We start from the raw sequence: 22,486 nt of genomic DNA on the forward strand, positions 1-22,486 counted from the left end.
AAGACCAAAATTTCTCTGGATATTTTCTTGACCAAATATCCCGCTAATTGCATCTGCGGGCTGATGAAGGCGCAAATTAACTGGTTAATTTGGGATCGGGATAGTTAAAATGGCAGGTTATTTGGCAAACTCGAGCTAATGAGGACAGACCTATTGACACTTATGGCTTTTCAAGCTAGATGTAAGTATTATTGAGTGCATATTTATGCTATGCTGGAACTGTCATATGGTGCTATCACAGAAATCATCCAAATAAACTTGTACCAATCCTAAATTATTTACAATTGTTACATCCCAGCTCACCATGAAAAGCAAAACATTTTGTCTGTAAAGTAAGACATCCTTTACATGTAAACTATTTGGGTGACCATTCCATTTTTAAATCACTGATATTGACAGTCACAGGGTGATTTTTTTCTTCAATTGTAACCATCATAAAAGATATAACATCTAAAACGGTATGGAGATATTTTGACAAAGAGATGGCAAGATTTTTTGATGACAGAAAAAATGTAAATGAGACTTGGCTTGCAGTGGTACTCTGTTGATGTGTATTGTTTGGTCATAGAGAGAAGGTCATGCATTTTAAAGGGATTTTCTTGTTCAATTATAAATGCTTTCTTCCAAAGCAGGTAATAATATCCCTAATATTTGATATTTGTCCATACTATCAATAGTAGTGCTCACAGTTCATGTGGGCACTTTGCGCCCGGAGACACAGAGATAGACTTACGATCTTTGTGAAACACCCCCTGAAATGGTATGATGAATATTCAGAAGGGTAAAACAAACGAATGGTTGTGAAACTTTATTGACAACATTTTGAATAATGTTTGTAATATTTTTTATATATAATAATAATAATAATACGAACAATTTATATAGTGCTTGTGACATAAAAGTTTCAAAGCGCTGTACACAAATCAAGATTACTTCACGAAAAATTAATATTACTAATGGAATTAACATTACTTAAATATTATATTGAATGGGTTTGGTGTATAGTTTGGACTTTGACTTATCTTTAGGGTTTTATTCTCATTGTTTACCCACTTTTTGAAAATTCAAGTCAGATGCTTTTTAGATCCTTTCAGATTTATTTGTCTTTGTCAGAATACAAAATCATCAGCTGCAAATTTATATGTCTAACATATTTTGCAATTTTTTTTATTTAGCAAAGTCTTCACCTCATTTCGAACTTTGTGGTATTTACAGGTAAATTATTCCTCATACGTTTTTTTGGCACCAGATACCAAGTAAAACTGAGCAATAAAAAAATAAAACCTCCCTCTGTGATTCTAAGAATATATTATGGTGCACCTTGGCATGAAAATGGTGATTGATCAAACATTTTGCTCAAGTAAACTGACAATACATTGTGCATATTTGAAATCAAAGAGAGTATAACAGACATTCAGTTTGTTTTAAGAAAGTCTGTTCTAAGAAAGTCACTTTTAGCACTACTATCTTACTTTAGTTCTAAGGCCCGTATTCTGAAGTCGTGTCTAACTTAGTCATGACTAAAGTTAAACAACTGTTAAGTTGACACGACTTAAATGTGAGGCCGCATCTAAGTCCTGACTAACTAAATTTCGCATTCTGAAGTTGTGTCTAAGTCACATCTGAGTCGCGTCTAACTCACATTTAAGTCGCATCTTACTAAACGACTGTTTAGGTCCTGTCTAAGTCGCAGGTAGAGTGTACTGTACATGTTGAAAAGCTGCAAAATTGCGCTCTTAAACAGGACTTAAACAACCCCTCGCAGTCGTCTTAAGTTAAACAGGACTTATATAGATAGAACTTTGCATTAACTTGATTTAATCACGACTTCAGAATACAAAAAAGTTAGTCACGGCTTTGTGACTAAAGTCAGACAGGACTTAGACAACTGTTTAGTTAAACAGGAGTTAGACACGACTTCAGAATACCACCCTATGTGTTTGTGTATGCCATGCAGCGATTAGTTTATACATGGACCTTTGTAGGAGGGTCCATGGTTTATCTAATACTACAAGACCAGAAACTTGAATTCACAAAAACATTGCGAGTAGTTTAGATTTGCCACATTTTCATGCCACAAAATAGTTGAACCACCAGAGGATTTTTTCTTCAATTTGCAGAAGCATCCTTCTACAAAATACAGATGTAATTATTTGACATTTTGCAGAAGTTTCTGGTTTTCAGTAGCTTTGTCGAAATATTTGTATAGCTTTTGTTCATCATAGCAATATTGTACATTCTCTTTACTCACTTGAGTGTCATGTATTTAACTGTTAATATTGCAAATGCCTTTCCCTTTTACTAAATCTAAATCTCACTGTTTATTTTGAACAAACACTGTGTGTTTGGTGTCTCTGACATGTAATCCTGTGTACATAAATGTAGATTTAAAAGATGTAAATAGTTATGAGAATTTAACTTTATTCTGTGAATCGTCTGTGAATGTGTATCGTGTATCTGTATCGTGCTGGGGCAATTATTTTGCATTTCTATATCTTGTACGTGTATTGCATTTTGTAGAATTGATCAGGTCATAATGAGTTGTATTGTGTTTATATAGATTGCTCCTGTTTCATTGCTAGCTCATGTACTGTTTATAATTCTTGATTTTCTTTGAAATATTCAATTACTCCAAGTCATAAAATTATTTAAGGAAAATGATATTTTATCACCTGACGAAGTGGTGCAGTGGTGCACGAAGCGTCGTGATCTTTTAGATCCCTTGTTGACCATACATTGCGAGACAAACGAATATCACTAGCAATATTATTTTCAAAAATGATAGTTGTACCATGAATTATGCTGTGATTCTGGAACCTTTGATGAATGTCGATGTTCACTGTAGCTCTCTTATGTAATAAACAACAGCTGTTTTGTGTTTTATCCTTCTCATATACATCCTTACATCCGGTAAAGGACTGGGATTTTTTTAAGGGCTAAAATGAATCGCCTTAGTTTCATCTTCAAAGAGACAACCCCTGTGCAGTATACTTATCAAATGACACATACAATATATTGAATAAGGAAAGTATGATAGCTAGAACTGTCAGAAAGTTAAAGAATTTGGAAATTTGTACTGGAATGATCATGAACCCTACATTGTGTTGCCAATGTAAGAATTTGATAATCATTTTCCTATTTTAAAAACCTGATATTAAACACCCATCGCATATAGCTCCGTGTATTTTACACATGGGGTGATTATGTTTATCTCTCTCTTTGTCATAGAGGGGTGTGTAAAACATGTCCAAAACTATATTAAGAGCATACGGTAGGTGTTATATTTCCCTTTAAGATGTACATGTAAACCGATAGTAGAAACCTTTGGTTTAATGGGATACCTCTTAATCCTGACTAAAATAAGTAAAGAAGTCTACTGTGAATTCTCAATGAAACATTTATTAAGTTTTAATTCAAATTATTCAGATATATAGTGTATAGTAAATTACATGAGAAAATTAGTAACCCAATGATCTTCGATATATATAACTTGAAGATAAGTTTTTAGTGTACTGATGCTGCATACAAAATTATTGCGTAGACCTATGCTACATGTATTATTTAACCAATTATCAAAGCAAATTATTCTAGAGATATTATGGTATGTATTATTGGATAATGGGATAGAATTATATGCTCATTATTATCTAAGATATGAAGAGCGGTTACCTAATGTTTCTTACATGTGTTCATTAAGATTTATCATCAAACCATGATAAAAAGACCAATTCATAAATTATTACTGTGAAACATTAGTTAGAAATAAAATAAAATTGTGAATCGGGTCAACGTGAATGCAGATTTAGAGAGCACAACTTATCCATCCCCCCTCCCCTCCCCCTTTGAAACTCAAATCATCATACCTTTTTTTCCCCCAAAACAATCCCCCTATGTGTAATTGTATTGTGTTATTTTTCAGCATTGTGCCCCCTCCCCTCCCTGTTTTACTAAATCATGTGAGGGGGAAAGTATATTATGGGTTAATTGACCATCATTATCACACAGTTACCTTTGCTTGTTCTTGTGTTGTGTTAGCTGTTGTATGTGCTTATAATTTAAGCATACAGATTCTGGTCTAATCTCATGTTTGAACTTTGTAAATTACAATTTTTGATATATAATGGAGTAGTTTTTTTCTTGTGAGTGTATGTCATTATTATATTATAGAATGTATAGATTTTGGAATGTGTAATCATTGGAAATTACAGAGAGTTTTTAAAGTTATTACTGTCTAAAAAATTCAACTGTTTGCAGATGCTTTTTGAGCTGTATAATATACAGTGCATTGTCATATCACCCTTTCTACATCTGTAATATATGAGGGGCAGGTATATTAAACACATTTTCTGACTTGTAAACAATTTCAATTGTGTGCCTGTACTTTTTTATGACTTTGCTTGAATGTGTTGTTCGTTACTGTGGTATTTGATATATGTATGTTAAGAGGTGGTAAAAGTTGTCATGGTTTTTGGTCATACATTTTAGAGAATTATGAAAGAATGTTTCAGGCATATATACCATAATGTACATTAAAACAAAAAAACATGGTAAAACCTATAAACATGTTTTTTAAAGAGATGCAAGTATAAATCTCACAAGTGTTCTGCCAAGAGCAGGACCCTAGCTGTTTCATGAAGCTTATTATCAATAATAAATGCTAAGATTCTATAACAAAAAGGATTTCAGTATAGCTTAAAACAGTTATTGTATCTTGTTGAAAACCAGTGTTATGAAATGGGGCCCAGGTTCACACAGGGAGCCATTTAATATGTTTTTTCTCCATCCCTCTCTATATTTTGTAATAATAAAGAAATGTGCATTAGTTGAAAGAAAAGGGGCAAAGATCATATTTTAATAGGGGCATTTATCCGAGTTGAAAGGGGGCTTTTATGACTGATGCAAAGTGAATCTTATTAAAAAGAAAAAGAGCCACATGTTAAAATGAATGGGGCACTTATTAGAAATGAAAAGGGGTAATTATGAGAATGGAATTTCGGGGCACTTATATTAAAAGAAGGAAAAAGAGCATGTATTAGAAAGGGAAAGGGGCACATGTGAAAAAATAAGGTGCACTTATCAGATTTGAAAAGGGGTAATTATTAAAAGGGGAAGGGGGCACTTCTTACAAATGAAAAGGGGCACCTCTCAGATTTGAAAAGGGCGAGTATCAGTGGTGAAGGGGGCACTTATTGCAAAGGAAAATGGGAACTTGTCGAAGGAAAAGGGGCCTGTTAATGTTTTAAAAATAAAAATTAGCGCTTAGAGACTTTATATGCACAATTTATATTATTGTTATTATAAAAGGGGCACTTATCAGAGGTGAAAAGGGAAGGGGCGCTTTTACAAATTAATTATTACTTGTCAACGTAAAAAGGGGCAATTTTGGGGTGGGCCTACTTGAAAAAGTGGGGGGGGGGGGCAGTTCACAGAAAAGAAATAGATTTATAGCTACCTGATCGAACTTGACATAGTACGTCATGCATATAGGCCTTCTGTAGGCCGATATGAAAGATATCCGAAGTATATGGATAGAAGTGAGCATCAAAGAGAGAACACTTTGCATATGTTATCCCCTCCCACGCACACACACGCACACACACGCACACACACCACCATCACTACCATACCACCATCACTACCAGTACCACCACCAACAAATCCCAACTCCTTGGTAATAACAAACCAGCGACCCAGCGAGTCTCAATCTAGAATACCACGCTAAGGTCATTGCGATGTACCATTGTACAGCAAAATTGACATTCACAACATATGGCGCTAAGCTCCCACGTGGTCTGCAGAGCTTGCATTGCGGAAGTACCTGGTCGAGTACCCAAGCGCAGCAGGATTCTCGGGGTCGCGTCGGTAAGCGACGATCTGCCCAAGCCCATTTCATCAGCTCCGCCAAGCCGTTAGCCAAACTCCGAAGCTCGAAGCCAAAGTCTATTTTGAGGTGTGTTTACTCGATCTATATTTGCCATGGCAGCTAACGATAATGGCGAACCAGATACCAAGAAATCAAGGGTCACTGTTGGGTGAGAATAGTAACAATCTGAATTAGAAGTTAGAACTTTATGCCTGAAATCAAATATCTAGACTCTAAACAAAAAGTCAAGTGTGATAATGATATTTTGAATTTGAGTGGAACATGCCGAAGACGGAAGTCATCAATGCCAATGTCGGCCGAGATGTACTTCAGGCATAATAATATAACCGGCATAATAATATAACCGGCATAATAATATAACCGGCATGTTCAAACTTCTATACTGTCTGGAAGAATTTATAGTTGCTAACAGTAGAAAGTAAACAGTTAGACCTACCGGTAGTTGTGAATGTTGACTTCACAAAACTACAAAGTTTTAATTCTCGTCTGGTATTGAAATTGGAAATTAAATGTTTTGGGGGGCAAAAAGGAAGTTGAAATGTTTAATTATTTTCTGGCATTCATCATGATGCTTATTATTCATATCATATGTCAATGTGACTCGGGTATGTGCAGATTCTATTTTGATTTAGGCGGTAGTAGTTAGGCTTTTTATAGCCATCAATAGCCACTTTTACACTGCAAGCAAGAATCATTGATTTTTCTCACATCATTCTGGTGTTTGGTCAGAAGTTGCTATCCTATTTAGGAACTACGTGCTACAAATCTATGCTAGATCTACGAAATAGGAAAATCCACCTCTGGAATGTGCTTTTTGTTTAACTGTTGCAGAAATTTAGCTGATTTTTGCAGTGTAAATGCAAGTTCTCGAAACATGGGTGAATGATTACGGTTTATGGTCACAGAAAAATCGGAATGAGCAAAAAACAAATTTGTTATGGGTTTTTCCAGGAGTGTAAAAATGGCAGTCCAAAAATCAATGATTTTTCACAATGCGGTTTACAACTTTTCATGTCATTTGTAAAGGGAATTCCAACCCAAATAGACAACTACTCTTATTCTTAAAGAAATCGGAACAAATCAGAGAAGCAAACTGTTAAAAATTTCAATTAAATCTGATTGAATATAAGAAATTAAGTTATAAATTGTTTAAAGTTGTAATCACTATACGTATTGGCACTTCAAATGGGCTGAAGCGGTAATTTGATGTAGTGCCAGACTACTTTTCCATCTGTTCCAATAATAAATATATAAAATGACTCAACTTAAATTTTTCAAAAATTCATTGCTAAGGAGGGTCTACCACTATTCTTTTTCAGAGGACCTACAGTGTAAATGTATACTAATATGCTTTCTATTTTGAGTAGTGCCCCAAGGAAGAAGGAACCTGCGAGAAAAACAGAAATGAATGATATTTTTGTACACAGCAAATACGAGAGTTATCCACATCCTACGTCAATGCACTGACTAAACTAACAATTTGACATTCGTACGTCTAGTGATCTCATATTTCAAACATTCATAACTTCCTAATTACTATTGGTCCGATTCATTTCAAACTTTTGCCATTCTGTTCATGTTATTTTTCTGCTTTCATACAAGTTATTACAAGAGGTGGATTGCCCTTTAAAGGTAAAGACCAGTTATGGTCATGCGATTGCATTGTGAAAGAAACGTTGTGGAATCGATCAGAAAAGGTTGATCATCTAGCATCTAGCATCTAGCATCTGCAAGGTTCTGGAATCATCAAAATGATAAGAAATTTGGCCCATTCCTCATAAAGTTACAAGCACTATACACAGAAAGATGTATATGGGACTACCCTATATCTCTCACAGACCATGAGAGAAACAAATTTAACAAATATATGAATTAGTAGGCGGTTTCCCGGCAAATTTTGTATCATCATGTATTAGTCAAAACATATTCTTTCACATGATTGGTAATGAGAGCTTCCATTTCATTTTTTGAAATTTGGGCGTTTCCAATACTGGTCTTTACCTTTAAATGACATCAAACATGATTTGGGGTTCAAAACCAGTTCTGCCAGTCTAACTTTTTTGTTAGCAAAGGTTATTAAAGGAGATTAGACAGTTCACAGGAACCTGTTGTTATTGGTCAGACCCAAACAATCTGACAATTGCGATATCCTCAACCTTGAAATGAACCTCGTATGCTAGAGCACTGGCTTTTCAGGTAGACTCTCTTCCCAGCCACAATGAGGTTATGTAACAGTGTACATGTTTGGTAACCATGAGACTGAGTACTCTAATCAACATTTTCCAGACATGCTTATTGTGATTTTTAGTCTCATGTTGACCTCATGTCAATTATGACCTTTCCCTCTCTCTTTCTCTTTCTTTTTTTTTACACCTGTTATAGTGCTTTGTGGAAGAACATCAGATAAAAATGTTCCCTTAAAAGCATGGCTCTTCAAATGCATTAATATTCTAAATATGGCATGTAACAGCATACAAATCGGGACAGATTTTTATGCCACATGTTCGTGTAGTCCCATATACAATATTTCTGTGTACAGTATGTGTAACCAAGACTGGGCCAAATTTAGTATCAATTTGATGATTCCAGAACCTTGCAGTACACACCAATACTTACATGTATGCTAGATGATCAACGTTTTCTGATTGATTCCACACCGTTTCTTTCACAATGCAATCGCATGACCAGAAATCCAGAACTCAACTTTATCTTTTAAGCCGGCTAGGAAAGAAGCATTGCGGCGCCAGTATCCTCACTCCTTGGAGGTGTCAAAAACATTGCAAAACATAGAATTTATTTTTAAAAATGCAAAGTATTTCAGCTGCCACTTCTTTTTCTTTTGAATAATAAAAAGTGCCAGATTAATTATGATATGAGAGCAATTTGATTACTCTGCCCGTAAGTATGGGTAATTATGATGTACCGTAATTAACGTTGTATAAACCGACTTTGTGTATTAACCGCACCTCTCTTTTTAGGCCTTTTATTTATTTATTTATTATTTTTTATTTTTTTATTTTTTTAAAAAAACCCACGCGGGAAGGCCTTTCATTTAACTGGGAGGTGCAGCTAAATGTTTAAGATCATTAATGTAAATTAAAAAACAGTAGAGGACCTAGGATAGAACCTTGTGGTACACCGTATGTAGGAATTATTATTATAAACTACATATTGAGATCTATCAGAAAGATTACTTTCAAACCAAGATGACAGACAAATTTGAGTATTGTTCTAGTTTCCTAGTGGTGAGTCAACACATCGATTACTGAGCTGGGAGACATTGCCAGGCATAGCGCCAGGTGGAGGGGCATAAATCGAAACTTTAAAAAAAATATGTGTATACTATAAACCGCACCCCCGACTTTGAATTTTTTCAGCGGTTTATACACCATTAATCAGGTACATACTTGTGCGTATGCTTTAAAATTTCTGTAGCAGTTCCTCACTACAATTTTTAGAAAAGGCATGTTTAGTACCTCTGCAAAGTTTCATTGAAAAGGAAAGCACACTGTACAATGTAGAAAGGGGCAGTTGGGGAAGGGAGCAAAAATGTTACCGACATCGCTTATTGCAAAGGTTATTCTTTCCAGGAAAATTATTAAATTTGTCTGCCCTTTTCAGGGGTAGGGGACGGGGACAGGGAGCAAAATCTGTTTACCACTATTTGTTGTTCTTGAGGTTTTTCAGTCTTTCAAATGTTGATAGTATGCTATCAAAGCAAAGAGCCTATTAGTTAATCGTTAAACAGAATTATGCATCAATGTATTTAGTGTTCAAACCTAAGCCAGCTATTAGTCTGCAAACTAATGACCTGTTCATCCACACACAGGTTCACTGTACTGCAGGCCTTCAAAAAATATACATGTACATCTGTATGTAATTTATGAATGGAGGCAGTAGATTCAGTTGTACTGCATGCAACTTGTATTAAAGCTGATACATTTTCTATTGTTTGCATCCTTTAAAGCCACACTGTCCTACTTGTTGCTATACTTGCTCCCTCTATATAGAAAACAATGCCTAATCGGTGACCATTGGTCCCCCATGATCCTCTTTTTCTTATGTTAATTGAGAGCTGAGTTGATGAGATAACCACCTGTCACAGTGACCTCACTGGCTCGCTGGGTGGTCTAATCCCTTCTAGCTGAAGTAGTAAAGCCTGCCTTTAAAGCCACACTGTCCTACTTGTAGCTACTTGCTCCCTCTATATAGAATACAATGCCAAATCGGTGACCATTGGTCTCCATGATCCTCTTTTTCTTATGTTAATTGAGAGCTGAGTTGATGAGATAACCACCTGTCCAGTGACCTTGCAGAGTGGTCTTATCCCTCCTATAAACTTATACAGATAAGCTTTAAAGGCACACTGTCCTACTCGTAGCTACTTGCTCCCTATATAGAAAACTTCCCCAATCGGTGCCTGTTGGTCCCCCACGATCCTCTTTTTCTTATGTTAATTGAGAGCTGAGTTGATGAGATAACCACCTGTCCAGTGACCTTGCAGAGTGGTCTTATCCCTCCTATAAACTCGTACAGATAAGCTTAATTTGCATTTTGAATAGCATACCTGTACAGTACCTACATGTAGCTAACCTGAATGCTGAGCCTGGCTGCACAGACTAGCTGAAAGGGGGTGTGGCCTCTGGAACCAAATGCATGCATGCATGTATGCCAAGCATTGGGGGTATATATACAGGCTTCCCTAGACATGTTAGGCCTCTTTCATATCAGCTACTCCTGAGGATCAGACGTGCGTGGTGAGAGAGCTGGTGCAGCACAATAGCAGGGCAGCTGAATTTATTCTTGTGACATTTACATTCTACCTGAGCCCCGGCACATCTGCTTAATAAACACCTCCAAATTCTAAGGAGTGGAATTCTATCATTTTTGTGTAGCGACAGATTATTGGAATACTATGGCGAGGTATGAATTCATTAATTGTGATAGTTATATAGATTTAAAGCAAATGTAGACCTTCTATCATTATTTAGTTCTAACATGGCTTGATTTTATAGACTGAACTGTTTTTTTTTGTCTAGCAACAGGTTATTGGTCATTACAAGGCATGCATTGGTTTTGATTATCATTTACAACATGAAGCATGATTCCAACTGTCTACCAAAGCACATTAAATATACATTCAACAAATGAATTTACTGTATTTATCAAGTAACATACAGGTACATGTATAATTGGATATTTTAAGGTTACGGTTGCAAGGTATGCATTTATTTAATTGATTTTTATAGTTACTGAAGTATAAGAATTAAATCAAATGCATAAAGCAGCTGTATTTAGGCCCATTTAAATGACAGGAATTTCTTTTTGAGAAACCATTGGTATTTTATATTTCCGTGTTTTGGTGAGTTGTGCCTGTGCACCACTTGTTGCTGCTCTGCTTGCGATAGCACAGAAGCACCAGAATAATTCCAATAATTTTTGAGAGTGAGCATTTACACTGCAAAAACTAGTGGAATTTTTGCCTACATACAAAAATAAAACACTTCAGAGGTGGGCTTTTTATGTGTTTTTTTTCTTCGTTCTGTTCATGGGTAGTAATTAGCCTAGCGACTTTCAAAAAAAAAACCTGGGATGGGAGAAAAAGCAATGGTTTTTGCTTTCAGTGTAGAAGCCCCTATACATGTAGTATCAAATTCTTTGACAGAATACAGTTCAGCAGTATTAGAAAAATCAATATTTGATAGGGAGAACAAAAATTGATTAAAAGGGTTTGTGTTTTTAATTTCTGGTTTCAAACGCTGTAAACCTTTCTTCTTCTACTTTTTTAAAATATATTTTTCACAGTCATCACCTAAATTTTTGTTTGGTAATCGATGATGTTGCAAGCATCCTCATGATTGATAATTAATGTGCAGTGTAGATATCTACATTTTATCCAAAATGTCACAACTGACACTTTGAAATATGAAATTCTTATAATTGTTTTAGTAGAAGTACAGTACTGCGCTCTCTCACCATGTATGAATTTTTATTCTGAATTCAAAGATGATAAACATAATAACCCCAAATTTAGCGCATTATCTGTTGTGTATCTGCTTGGTTTTGTCATTTATTTGCAGTCAAACTCTGTAGTGCAAATACTCTGATATTTCAGAGCCTTTTTTAACATTGCCTCAGTTTTATATAAATTGCCCTTTTTATACAGACAGTGCTAAGGTCAGCTCTTAATGTGCCTGAATTAGAGCTTGATTGGTATTTAATAGAGCACTCGGGGGGGGGGGGGGGGGGGGCAAGTGGCTCTCCTTTTTAGGAGTGCCCTGTTGATATCAATTTGTCAATGTATTGAGGAATAATGAGACCATTGAGACGTTAGCATTACAAAAAGCCTATGCTGCATCTGCACATACATGGACATGTAGTATGGCTCACAGGGCCAGTACTAGGAACACAAACATTTGAAGACATTTGTAATGTCATTTTAAATTTGATTAGTAATAAATGATAATTATATTAAAGTGAACCAGTAACATTGTTGAAGGTCGATGAAAAAGCTGCATAATTTTGTACGAAATGTTTCATTATTATATTCCTTCTACATGCCAAAAAATCCTGAAAAAATTCTTAAACCACAAAGATATTCATAGTTTCTTTGAAGGCGTCACTGTGCGACACCCTGTAACAGTAAATTCTACCAACCAATTTTTGAATTTTTCCCAACCGTTTTTCCATGAAAATGGACATAAAACAGGCTTTTTTTAATGGAAAAAAATCAGTGCAGTGGGTTCTTAACGTGCAGAGGTGGTGTCGGTTCTCTACATGGGCCTCCATTTAACGTCCTATCCGAGGGATCAACATCGTCATTGAGCTCACCAGCTGCCTTTGTGAAGATTTTTGTCTTAAATTTTTATTTACATATTGAAATTATCTTTCATTTTCTTGATACAAAGAAAATAAATGGTTTTGTTTTGTTTTTTCTTGCTGTTTCAGTGAAGGTGCCCTGTGTGGAATTGGTAATCCTCTCCTGGATATATCAGCAAATGCAGATGCAGAGATCCTTGCAAAGTAAGTTATTATATTAGTTTCTAACAATATGTATATAATACAGTGCGTCCCAGAAAAAACGAATTTGTTTTCACTGGCTGCCTGCCGTAGCAACAAACAGAGTTAAGTCTCTTGTCAATTCTGCTTGTTGCTACGGCAGGCAGCCAGTGAAAAAGAATTTGTTTGATAAAATCATGGAAATGCAAGCACTACTTTAAACAAACAGAACTTGATTTTCTCTTTGAAATTCAGGTACCGTCCGCCAAATGACTTTTTGGTTTCCCCTCTTCAAATTAATTTTAATCACTCATGCGTGAAATATGCATTATATGAGTTGCATCAAATGAAAGAGGAGGATCTAAGCTTTATGTGTCATTTATCAATTATAATTGTGATTAAGTTATGATAAAACATCGATAATTCTCGGTTTCGTTTTTTCTGGGATGCACTGTATCTATATGTATTATGCAGTTTTATTCTCTGGCTCTTTTAAAAAAATCCCATCTACTTTTTAGATCGATTGTGCTCCTGTTTAATCTCTCTCTCTCTCTCTCTCTCTCTCTCTCTCTTTCTCTCTCTCTCTCTTTCTCTCTCCTATTAGATATGACTTGAAACCTAATGACGCTATCCTGTCAGAGGAGAAACATTTACCCCTCTTCAAGGAATTGGCCGACAAGTATGAGGTAGAGTACATCCCAGGTGGAGCTACACAGAACACCTTCAGGGTAGCACAGGTAAGAGAGATTGTCCAACATCAAATTGAACAAGTGGGACTGAAGAAAATAATTTAAGCATGTGGCACTTCTCTATCCTTTTTCTGCAATTTTTCTGGGTACCCTCATTCCAAAAGGGTTTAATTTCCAGTTAGACAATGCACCTTTGATGTCTCCTGTAAAAACATGTTGTTTGTTGCGTCAGGACCCTGCCATCAAACCATCAAACTTGTTGTCAATAACAAGTTCCAACAAATGTTATAAGCTATTGAAATTGTAGCATAATAATTGGCTGAGAGCAAATTTGTCACAGAAATTAAGCATTTCTTATTGAAAACAAGTTTTATGAAACGGGCCCAGATGTTACACTTGAAAGAAACCTTTAAAGCTTGTCTGTACTAGTTTGGCTAGGGGGGATTAGACCTCCCTGCAAGGTCACTTGACAGGTGGTTATCTCATCAAATCAGCTCTCAATTAACATTAGAAATGGGGTCATGGGGGACCAACAGGCACCGATTAGGCATTGATTGCTATATAGAGGGCGCAAGTAGCTATAAGTAGTGCAGTGGGGTTTAAAGATGGGTGCCTAAAACCAGGTTTGCATTTGATTCTCTCTTGCTTGACAGTGGATCCTGGACCAGCCTAAGGTCAGTACATTCTTTGGTTGTATTGGCGATGATGAGTATGGGAAGGAGCTGGCCAACGGGATGGAGAAGGCAGGATGCGTCGCTAGGTACCTCGTCGATAAGGAGGTCGGCACGGGAACATGCGCTTGCATTATCACATCAGGGGGCAAGAACAGGTAAACAATATTATTATTATTATTATTATCATTACTTATACCGCGCTTTTACCATAAGGCCCAAAGTGCTTACAGTGAATCAAAATCAAAATCAAAATTACGTAAATACATATAATAAGAAAAACAGTTTTACAACTACAAACTGCAAAAAAGATGTGTTTTTAAGACCTTTCTGAAGGTACCGGTAATAACTGATGGAGATGGAATTCTAAATGATAGATCATTCCAGTATTTTGAAGCATATACATTAAATGTCCTATCACTGGCTAATGTGCGGGGAACTGAAAACCAACAACTTGTGAAAGGTTATCAAAATACAGTGAAACCTGTTTATAGAGATCACACAAGGGAGACAAGAGAAGTGGTCTTCATAGGCAGGTGGTCTTTATGTACAGGTTCCGTGAATACATACGTCAATGTGAATAATCACTCAAGGAAGACTTAACAACATGTGGTCTTTATAGACAGGTGGTCACTAAAGTGATTTCTAAGAGTTGGCATTTGAATACAATGGTGGAGTAGTACAGCATTGATCTTGTAACCAGGAGGTCCATAGTTCAAACCTAGGCCGAGTGTGTTCCTGGAGAAACGCACTTGTCTTGTAACATCAGGGAACAAAAACAAGTGCACAATACCAACAACAACAACAACAACAAGAATATCATAATAAATGATTAACACAAATTGTGTAAGATTCTAAGAGTAGGCATTTGGATCCAGTGGTAGAGCGGTAAAGCATTTGTTTTTGTAACTAGGAGGTCCTTGGTTCAAGCCCAGGCTGAGGATGTTGCCAGATTCTCGTTGTACAGAGTTGTACTCTAATTACAACAAATAAACAACAATAGAAATGACTGATCAAAAAATTTGAATGCAAAAGATCCACTTATGCTCTGTACATTACTGGGCCTCAGCGATTTAAACAAAATCCTCTTTATTTTTTCTTCTTAAAATGCTGACTTGGCATCTCTGCACCATGCCCCAAATTTAGCATTTGTTGACTTGAGTTGTCTGGTAAAATTCCAAAGGTTGCTCAAACAGGATCATCAAAATACTGTTAAGAAGAAAAGCAAATAGTACATGCTAAGAGTGCAGAGACTTGTACAAATTGCAGCTGGGTTGATATGAGTATATGGTGAATATGGAGAAAAGTGGCCGCTACAAACATGTGGTTTGCTTTTCCAGACTCTCTTGAAAAACAGATTTGTATGAGCGACATACATGTAGTTCAAGAGAAACAAAACAAATGGGTGTCCTGACAGCTTGACTGGGCTCAGTATTTCCTCAAAGATATCATGTAGCTCAGTGATGTAGCTGATTTGATAGGCATATACAATACATGTCGATAAACCAGTAAAGACCGCTCAAGTGAGAGGAGAAGAGTGGCCACTACATACATGTGGTTTTCTTTTGAAGACTCTCTTTAAAAAAATGATTTATATGAGAATCATATAGTTCAAGGGGTAAAACAAAAATGCAAATGATCCACTTAAAGATAAACTTGAGTTCTGGTAAAAAAAAGAAAATTAATTCTCACAGAATCAAACCAAACTTACACTGAATGTTGAAGATTACACATAAATGTCATTTTCCAAACAATTTTGGTAGAAAATGTATACTGGCTGAATAATGAGCATAGAAAGATAAGGAAATCAAGGTAAGTAGGCCTGACACCATTTGTGTAGTCCCATATACATCTTTCTTTGTACAGTGCTTGTTACTTTACCAAGACTGGGCCAAATTTCTTGTCATTTTGATGATTCCAGAACCCTGCAATACACACCAATACTTACATGCTACATGATCAACTTTTTCTGATCCATTCCACACCTTTTCTTTCACAATGCAATCGCATGACCAGAATTCAACTTTATCTTTAATTCTCTCTCTCTCTTATTTCTCTTCTTTTTTTCTTCAATTTTTTAATTTGCTCTTCCCGTATTCTAGTCTCCATCATTATTTATTTTCTTCTTTTTTCTCTTCAAACAGGTCACTCGCTGCAAATTTAAGCGCAGCTAACTGCTTCAAAGCCAGTCATTTTGATGATAAGGAAAATTGGGACTTAGTTAAGAAGAGCAAGGTCATGTACTCAGCAGTAAGTATGAATCAATTTTTTTGTCTTCCTCTTCCCCTTTCCTTATGATCAACAATATTGAAAATAAAGTGAGATATTTGAAAGACATACTGTTTGATATCTACATACATGTGCGTTGGCATCATAATTCACTTTCAAATTTCAAACTTGGTGGAATTACAAAAAATGAGGTGGCTCTTAAATGTTCTTAAATATCCAAATATGACAAGAAATCACATTAGTTTGGATTTTATAAAATTGTGTAGTCCCACGTACCCATTTCTTGGTGCACTGCCTGGAGTTTCATTAAGATGTAGTCAATATCCTCTCATTTTGGTGATTCCAAAACCTCACAGAATACACTGATTTGGATGATCTACGTAACCAACCTAATGAACCTATCCTTGTTGATTCCAGACAGTTTCCATTACAGTGACTATGTAACATTGCCTCAGATTCTGAAACAAAATCCTGGATTTAGCTCATGCTGCAATCATAATTATAAACCTTTAGGTCAGTCAGGAATCCCATTAAATTTACAAGCCAATCGCTTGGCTGATTATCAAGATATTTACAATTGGAATTCAAAATTTCATTTTTTGTTTTTTTATAAAACTACAGTCTATTGGAGAAAAAGAGTATGGTAAAACCGGTCACTCGAAGATTTTTACTTTTTTGAGGCACTTCATGATCATTTTGAAGCGCTAATTTTGTTAGGGCTTCAATATTACACCATATCACAGACACTGATGACATGTAGGGCCTTGCATCTCAGATGTTACATTATCAAACGATGCCTTTAGCAGATGGACCGTCTTTTCTTGTTCACATCCTAGGGCTTTCATTTAACAGTAGCTCCCGATGCTATGTTACTAATGGCCAAGCACGCTAACGAAGAGAACAAGATTTACTGCACCAATCTCTCGGCACCATTCCTGTGTGACTTCTTCTCGGAGCCCCAAATGAAGCTCATGCCTTACGTTGACTACCTCTTCGGCAACGAGACTGTGAGTGATACATGAAATCCTTCAGTATTTTAAAGAGAAGGTTGAGTTCTAGGAAGAGGTGAAAAATAATTTGTGAGCGTTATCATTTTTATTATGCAAGTGGGGAAGAACATCAGATGAGACATGTTCCCTGAAAAGCGTGGCTCTTCAAATGCCTTCATGTCATGTAAAATCGGTGAAAGGTGAAAGGTCATAGCTCATTAACTATGCAAAAACACCTAATTATATATGTGAAAATGTGGTTAACTTCCTTGCCTAGTAATATAATAGTATAGTCCAATGGAGGTAACTTGTTCTGACGTATATAGGCCATTTGTACCCTGCAAGGGGATGCTATGCTATGCGTTGACTTGTTTTCTTTGGTGTGATATCAGTAAAGAAGAAGTCATGCGGGCTTGTGTCCCTCAAGCTTGATTGACAGGACCCCAACGACTTATCATTATCAGGACATTATATACATGTATGCTCATAGTTTATTGCTATCATTCAGGTCTGTAGGGTTTAGAATATGTGGGTATGTTTTATCTAAACTTTTTGAAAGATTGGTTTGTCTAATTTTTCTGCTTCTATTGAAAGTAAGTTATTTTTGGAGTGGACTTGGCCTTTAAATAAAGATGAAATTTACAAACGCTTATTACTTACTCACTACTACAATAGACATCTAATATGTGACACCTAATAATGTAACAGTAGAAGGACTCTTCATACATGATGCTCTAAAAATTTCTCTCATTCAATATTATCTTATGACAAAATAGGTTTTATGCCTTTGTTCATAGTAGCAGAAAAGATTTTTTTAATGTTTCTTGATTCTTTTACTTTCATTTTCGTGTAGGAAGCTGCCAGCTTTTCAAAGAAGCAAAACTTTGGGGTAAGTTAAAGTGATGATAATGAAAATGTTGATAATGAGATTAATTCATATAGCACAGCTTCTACATAAATATACATTTGTATATTGTCACATCACGTCCCATCACATCTCCACGTGGTGGTGGTGGTGGTGGTGGTGGTGATATATTATTATTCCAAGGGAAACCTTTATCTAAGACATGCTCTCCCGGGATCTCCCATACACTTCAGTATATAATGACCCTTGCTGCTTGCTCTGAAAGAAACTGGGACACCTTGACTGACAACTACAGAAAATCCCAAAATCCTTGTGTTATACAGCGCTTCTCGACCTACATATATGAACCCTGCGAGGCACACTTCTCGTGGTCCCAGCCATTTCCCGATATTAAAAGCTGGTTTCATGAGGTGGCAGAAAAAAAAGTTCAAAGCACCGAGATCACTCAAAACCTTACACTATTAATATGATGATGATGATGATCATCATTATTATTACATTATCATCATCATCAGAGCAATTAGTTGTTTACCTACCAATCATACATGTAAATGTTTATGTTTCTCTCTTCTTTTTAAATAAATTATTTATTTATTTACTTACTTACGTTCTTATTCCCCACACAGACAGAAGATCTCCAAGAGATAGCCTTGAAAGCAGCGGCTCTTCCCAAAGAAAACAAGAACAGAGAAAGGGTTGTTGTGTTCACCCAAGGTGATAAACCCACCATTGTGGTCAAAGGTACGTTGTCCGCTATTAGCGTGTTCAGACTATGGGCATTTTATATGAAACTTGTATAAGGAAACGAATAAAGAAACGTATAAAGAAACGTGTAAAGAATCATCGTAATGTGAAAGGGTTATTGTGTTCACCCAAGGTGATAAACCCACCATTGTGGTCACAGTTACGTTGTCCGCTAATATCCTGTTCAGAGTAAAGGAATTTTATATTTAACTTGTATAAGGAAACATATAAAGAATCATTGTAATGTGAAAAGAGCGTATAGACTAGAAAATATATACCGTATGAAGGAACATTGTATGAAGACCAAGTTTGATGAGGTCTATTGACATCGAAGCTGGCCGATCATGAGTACTCACACCCAATATGCTGCACTCGGTTATACGGTGTTCATACGTACAAGGATGCAAGGATGACTGAGAAGATGTTGGATGAAAGATGTCAAAGGTCACAGGGTCATAAAAGTGTTAAACAATACAACAACATATCTCTTTACCATGATAACTTGAAAATTACAAAAGCAAAAGCTCCGAAGGGAAACCAAACTTAGATGAAGTATGTATGAGCATGCAAGGATGAACTGATTTTCAGATTTTTCTTATTTAGAGAGCAATCCTTTTTAATGGACATTACAACTATCTATACAAAAATTATGGATTTGTTAATCAGGAATAATCTGAACTTGGCCTTAAATGAAAACAGTGAAGATGTCATTATATGACCTGTCTTTTTTTTCCTCTTTGTAGGTGGCAAAGTGACGGTGTATGAGGTCAACCTCATCAAAGAAGAGGAGATCGTAGACACCAATGGAGCTGGAGATGCCTTTGTTGGAGGTAAGTACCGGTCGATGACCCCTTCCAGGCAAACCCTCAAATCGGCCAATATGTACAAGCACAGAGAAAACTGCTGTAGCGACCACCTCTCCATAAAGACCACATTTCAGTTTCCATTGATTAGTATTTGTCATAGAAGCATGTACTAAAGGAACCTGTACACCTGCCTATAAACGACCGCAATTCTTGTTTCCTCTGAGTGGTCTTTACATACAGGTTTCACTGTACAGCTTTTACCAAAGGAACCCATTCCCATTCCACATGAAAAATGACTGTAATTTTGCTAATAAAGAATATTTGCCACCATACTTTTAGGAGTTTTCAATTATGATTTTTAACAACATTCTGGCCTTTTTACAAGTTTTGAGATTTTCACTGTGCAAATCACTGCAATTCACTGTGACTAGTGATAGGTTCTTGTGAGGAATTTGACATCATTCAGGTGTTTACCCCATAATAGGTGTTGTCAAATATCCGTAGTGGATTTTACTTTTATGACCAACCGATCTTATGTAATACACTGTGCTCTCTAGCAATTGCCCCTTGATTTAAGGATGAAATATCAAAAAATTCCACTCACCTGCAAGATTTTAAGGCAAGCTGGAGTTATTTTCTGGTGGGTCAGTTTCACTGCATGGTACTCTTTACACACATTAATTTGGAGTTCAACCAACTCTGGCATCAACAAAATACTTGGCAATACACCTAGAAACCGGTGACTGTGGCCTTGTGACAGCAAACATATCAGGACAATTACCCCCTGGATAATTACCCCCCCCCCCCCCCCATCTGTTCATTAAAGGGGAAGTCCACTCTAATAATAAGTTTGTTAAAATTAAAGAAGATTTTTTTTGTTTTGTTGGGGGGTGGGGGGGGGGGGATGGGGTAATTTTCAGGGTAGTATTTGTCCTTGGGGGGGGGGGGGAATTTTCCTGCTGGTAATTGGCTGGAGGGGGGGGGGGGGGTCAATTGTCCTAGAGCCAATAGCAATATAAAATGATGCTTTGAGTCAACAAAAATAAGTGTCTACCCTATTTTTTTATTGTTCTAATCTATTGTGTATGAGAAATCATTGCACCTGAAATATCTTTGTTCCATTTTCATAATGTGTGCATTTCTGCATCCAGAAAAGGTTGTACTATCAGAACATGAATGTACATTTTGCCTCTCTCTTTCTGAATCCTTTAGGATTTCTGGCACAACTCGTACAGGGTAAGGATATAGCAAGCTGCGTCGAGTGCGGACACTTTGCAGCTCGGTACATCATTCAACGCTCCGGGACAACCATGGAAAATAAAGCCAACTACAAGTAGAACATCATCTAGTTTTCTCACTTGACCACGTTAGGTCATTAAATGTGTACTGTGCCGTTGTAGTGAAAGTTGTAAGGTAGCTTTAGCGAAAGGTAGTGGCATGTAAAACCGCAGCTACAAAACAAAACACTGCATCTAGTGGCTTGTCATTCTGTGATGTCTGAGTAGAAAAGGCTTTATCTACCACAGCCTTTCATGTTGCTACATTACCTTACAATCATGTACATAAACCCTTCTTTAGCTCAAATTTGTAGTAGCTGCTACATTTTTTGTACCGACCACAATAACATCATTTTTTCCCGAGAGATATATACAGTTAATCATTACGGTGAGGGTACAGAGGTGGAGCAATCTTTTTTCAATATCTTCTAGAGAATGAGAAAGTCTTGATTCAGAATCTTCTGCCCTATTATAATATAAAATAACTACTTGTTGTTATAATCTCAAATAGAATTATGCATTTGCCAAAACTATTCCTAAATTTGGAGATCTAAGTTGTGCATCTCTTCCTTCTATTGTACATGCAGTAGCAAATCATGATTTTGTTTAATTTGCATTTGATTGTAATGTGGATACAAGAATTTTCTTTGACTTTTAAAGCTCTAATTTAGGCTCTTCATTCCAGAATGAGAGATTGAAATTTATATTTTAATTACATTATTGACTCTCTGTACATTTAATTGTACATTTGTCACTGCACGTTTATCGATGCATCTAATGCTATGGCCAATATTCTTTTTTTTTTTGGGGGGGGGGGGGTCTGTTCTGACTTTAAAACTATTCTGTGATCGTTATAGAGAAGCATTGTGTATTGAGTAACTGTATTTCACCAGTTATACATGAAGTCCTTATCCGTCAGTGTTATCATAAAGTAAAATTAATGATTTCTGTTTTCATACCATGTCTAACGTCTTCTTTAAGATTTTATGGAGAAAGTCACTCTTTCCTCATCTTCTGTTATAAGCAGTTGGTACATGTATCGAAATAAGAACATAAAGGTAATATTTTATATTGTCTGTGCGGATGAAACTCTAATAATAATACGATTGCAGGGCCCTCAGGGAGAACAGTATGAATACTGATGAGGCTACCCTGGGTAAACAAGACATATTATCATTATTATTATTATATTTCTTAGAAATTTCTCAGGTTTAATTTCAATGGCCCATTTACAATTACTTACTAAACAATAACAATAGCTATCCTTGTACTTGTATCCGTCCATGTGGGACAAATTTTATCAAGGAATCAGGATAAAAAGGAAGTGAAATGG

General features: G+C 36.2%; 1 protein-coding gene across 2 annotated transcripts; it reads left to right on the plus strand.

Annotated features, from left to right (window-relative positions):
* The first annotated feature begins 5,846 nt into the window (after window positions 1-5,846).
* Window positions 5,847-22,486, plus strand: LOC580959 (adenosine kinase). 2 transcript variants are annotated; one of them, XM_030979593.1, is made up of 10 exons: window positions 5,847-6,032; window positions 12,833-12,907; window positions 13,488-13,620; window positions 14,226-14,401; window positions 16,388-16,493; window positions 17,309-17,479; window positions 18,315-18,350; window positions 18,953-19,067; window positions 19,814-19,900; window positions 21,089-22,486. In XM_030979593.1, exons 1-10 carry the CDS (start codon window positions 5,977-5,979, stop codon window positions 21,211-21,213), a joined length of 1,080 nt encoding a protein of 359 aa, XP_030835453.1. In that variant the 5' UTR covers window positions 5,847-5,976; the 3' UTR covers window positions 21,214-22,486. The 2 variants fall into 2 exon arrangements, with proteins under 2 accessions (XP_030835453.1, XP_030835454.1); XM_030979594.1 differs by lacking the exon at window positions 5,847-6,032 and adding an exon at window positions 10,622-10,807.

Source organism: Strongylocentrotus purpuratus, unplaced genomic scaffold (genome assembly GCF_000002235.5).
Source record: "Strongylocentrotus purpuratus isolate Spur 01 unplaced genomic scaffold, Spur_5.0 spur5_scaffold_10, whole genome shotgun sequence".
NCBI lineage: Eukaryota > Metazoa > Echinodermata > Echinoidea > Camarodonta > Strongylocentrotidae > Strongylocentrotus > Strongylocentrotus purpuratus.

Bases quoted from the DNA above. Each gene is read 5' to 3' on its own strand.
- LOC580959 (XM_030979593.1), top strand. From the start codon at position 5,977: ATGGCAGCTAACGATAATGGCGAACCAGATACCAAGAAATCAAGGGTC. The intron at 12,908-13,487 runs GTAAGTTATTAT...CTCTCCTATTAG, and splicing joins GATGCAGAGATCCTTGCAAA to ATATGACTTGAAACCTAATG. The intron at 13,621-14,225 runs GTAAGAGAGATT...CTTGCTTGACAG, and splicing joins ACACCTTCAGGGTAGCACAG to TGGATCCTGGACCAGCCTAA.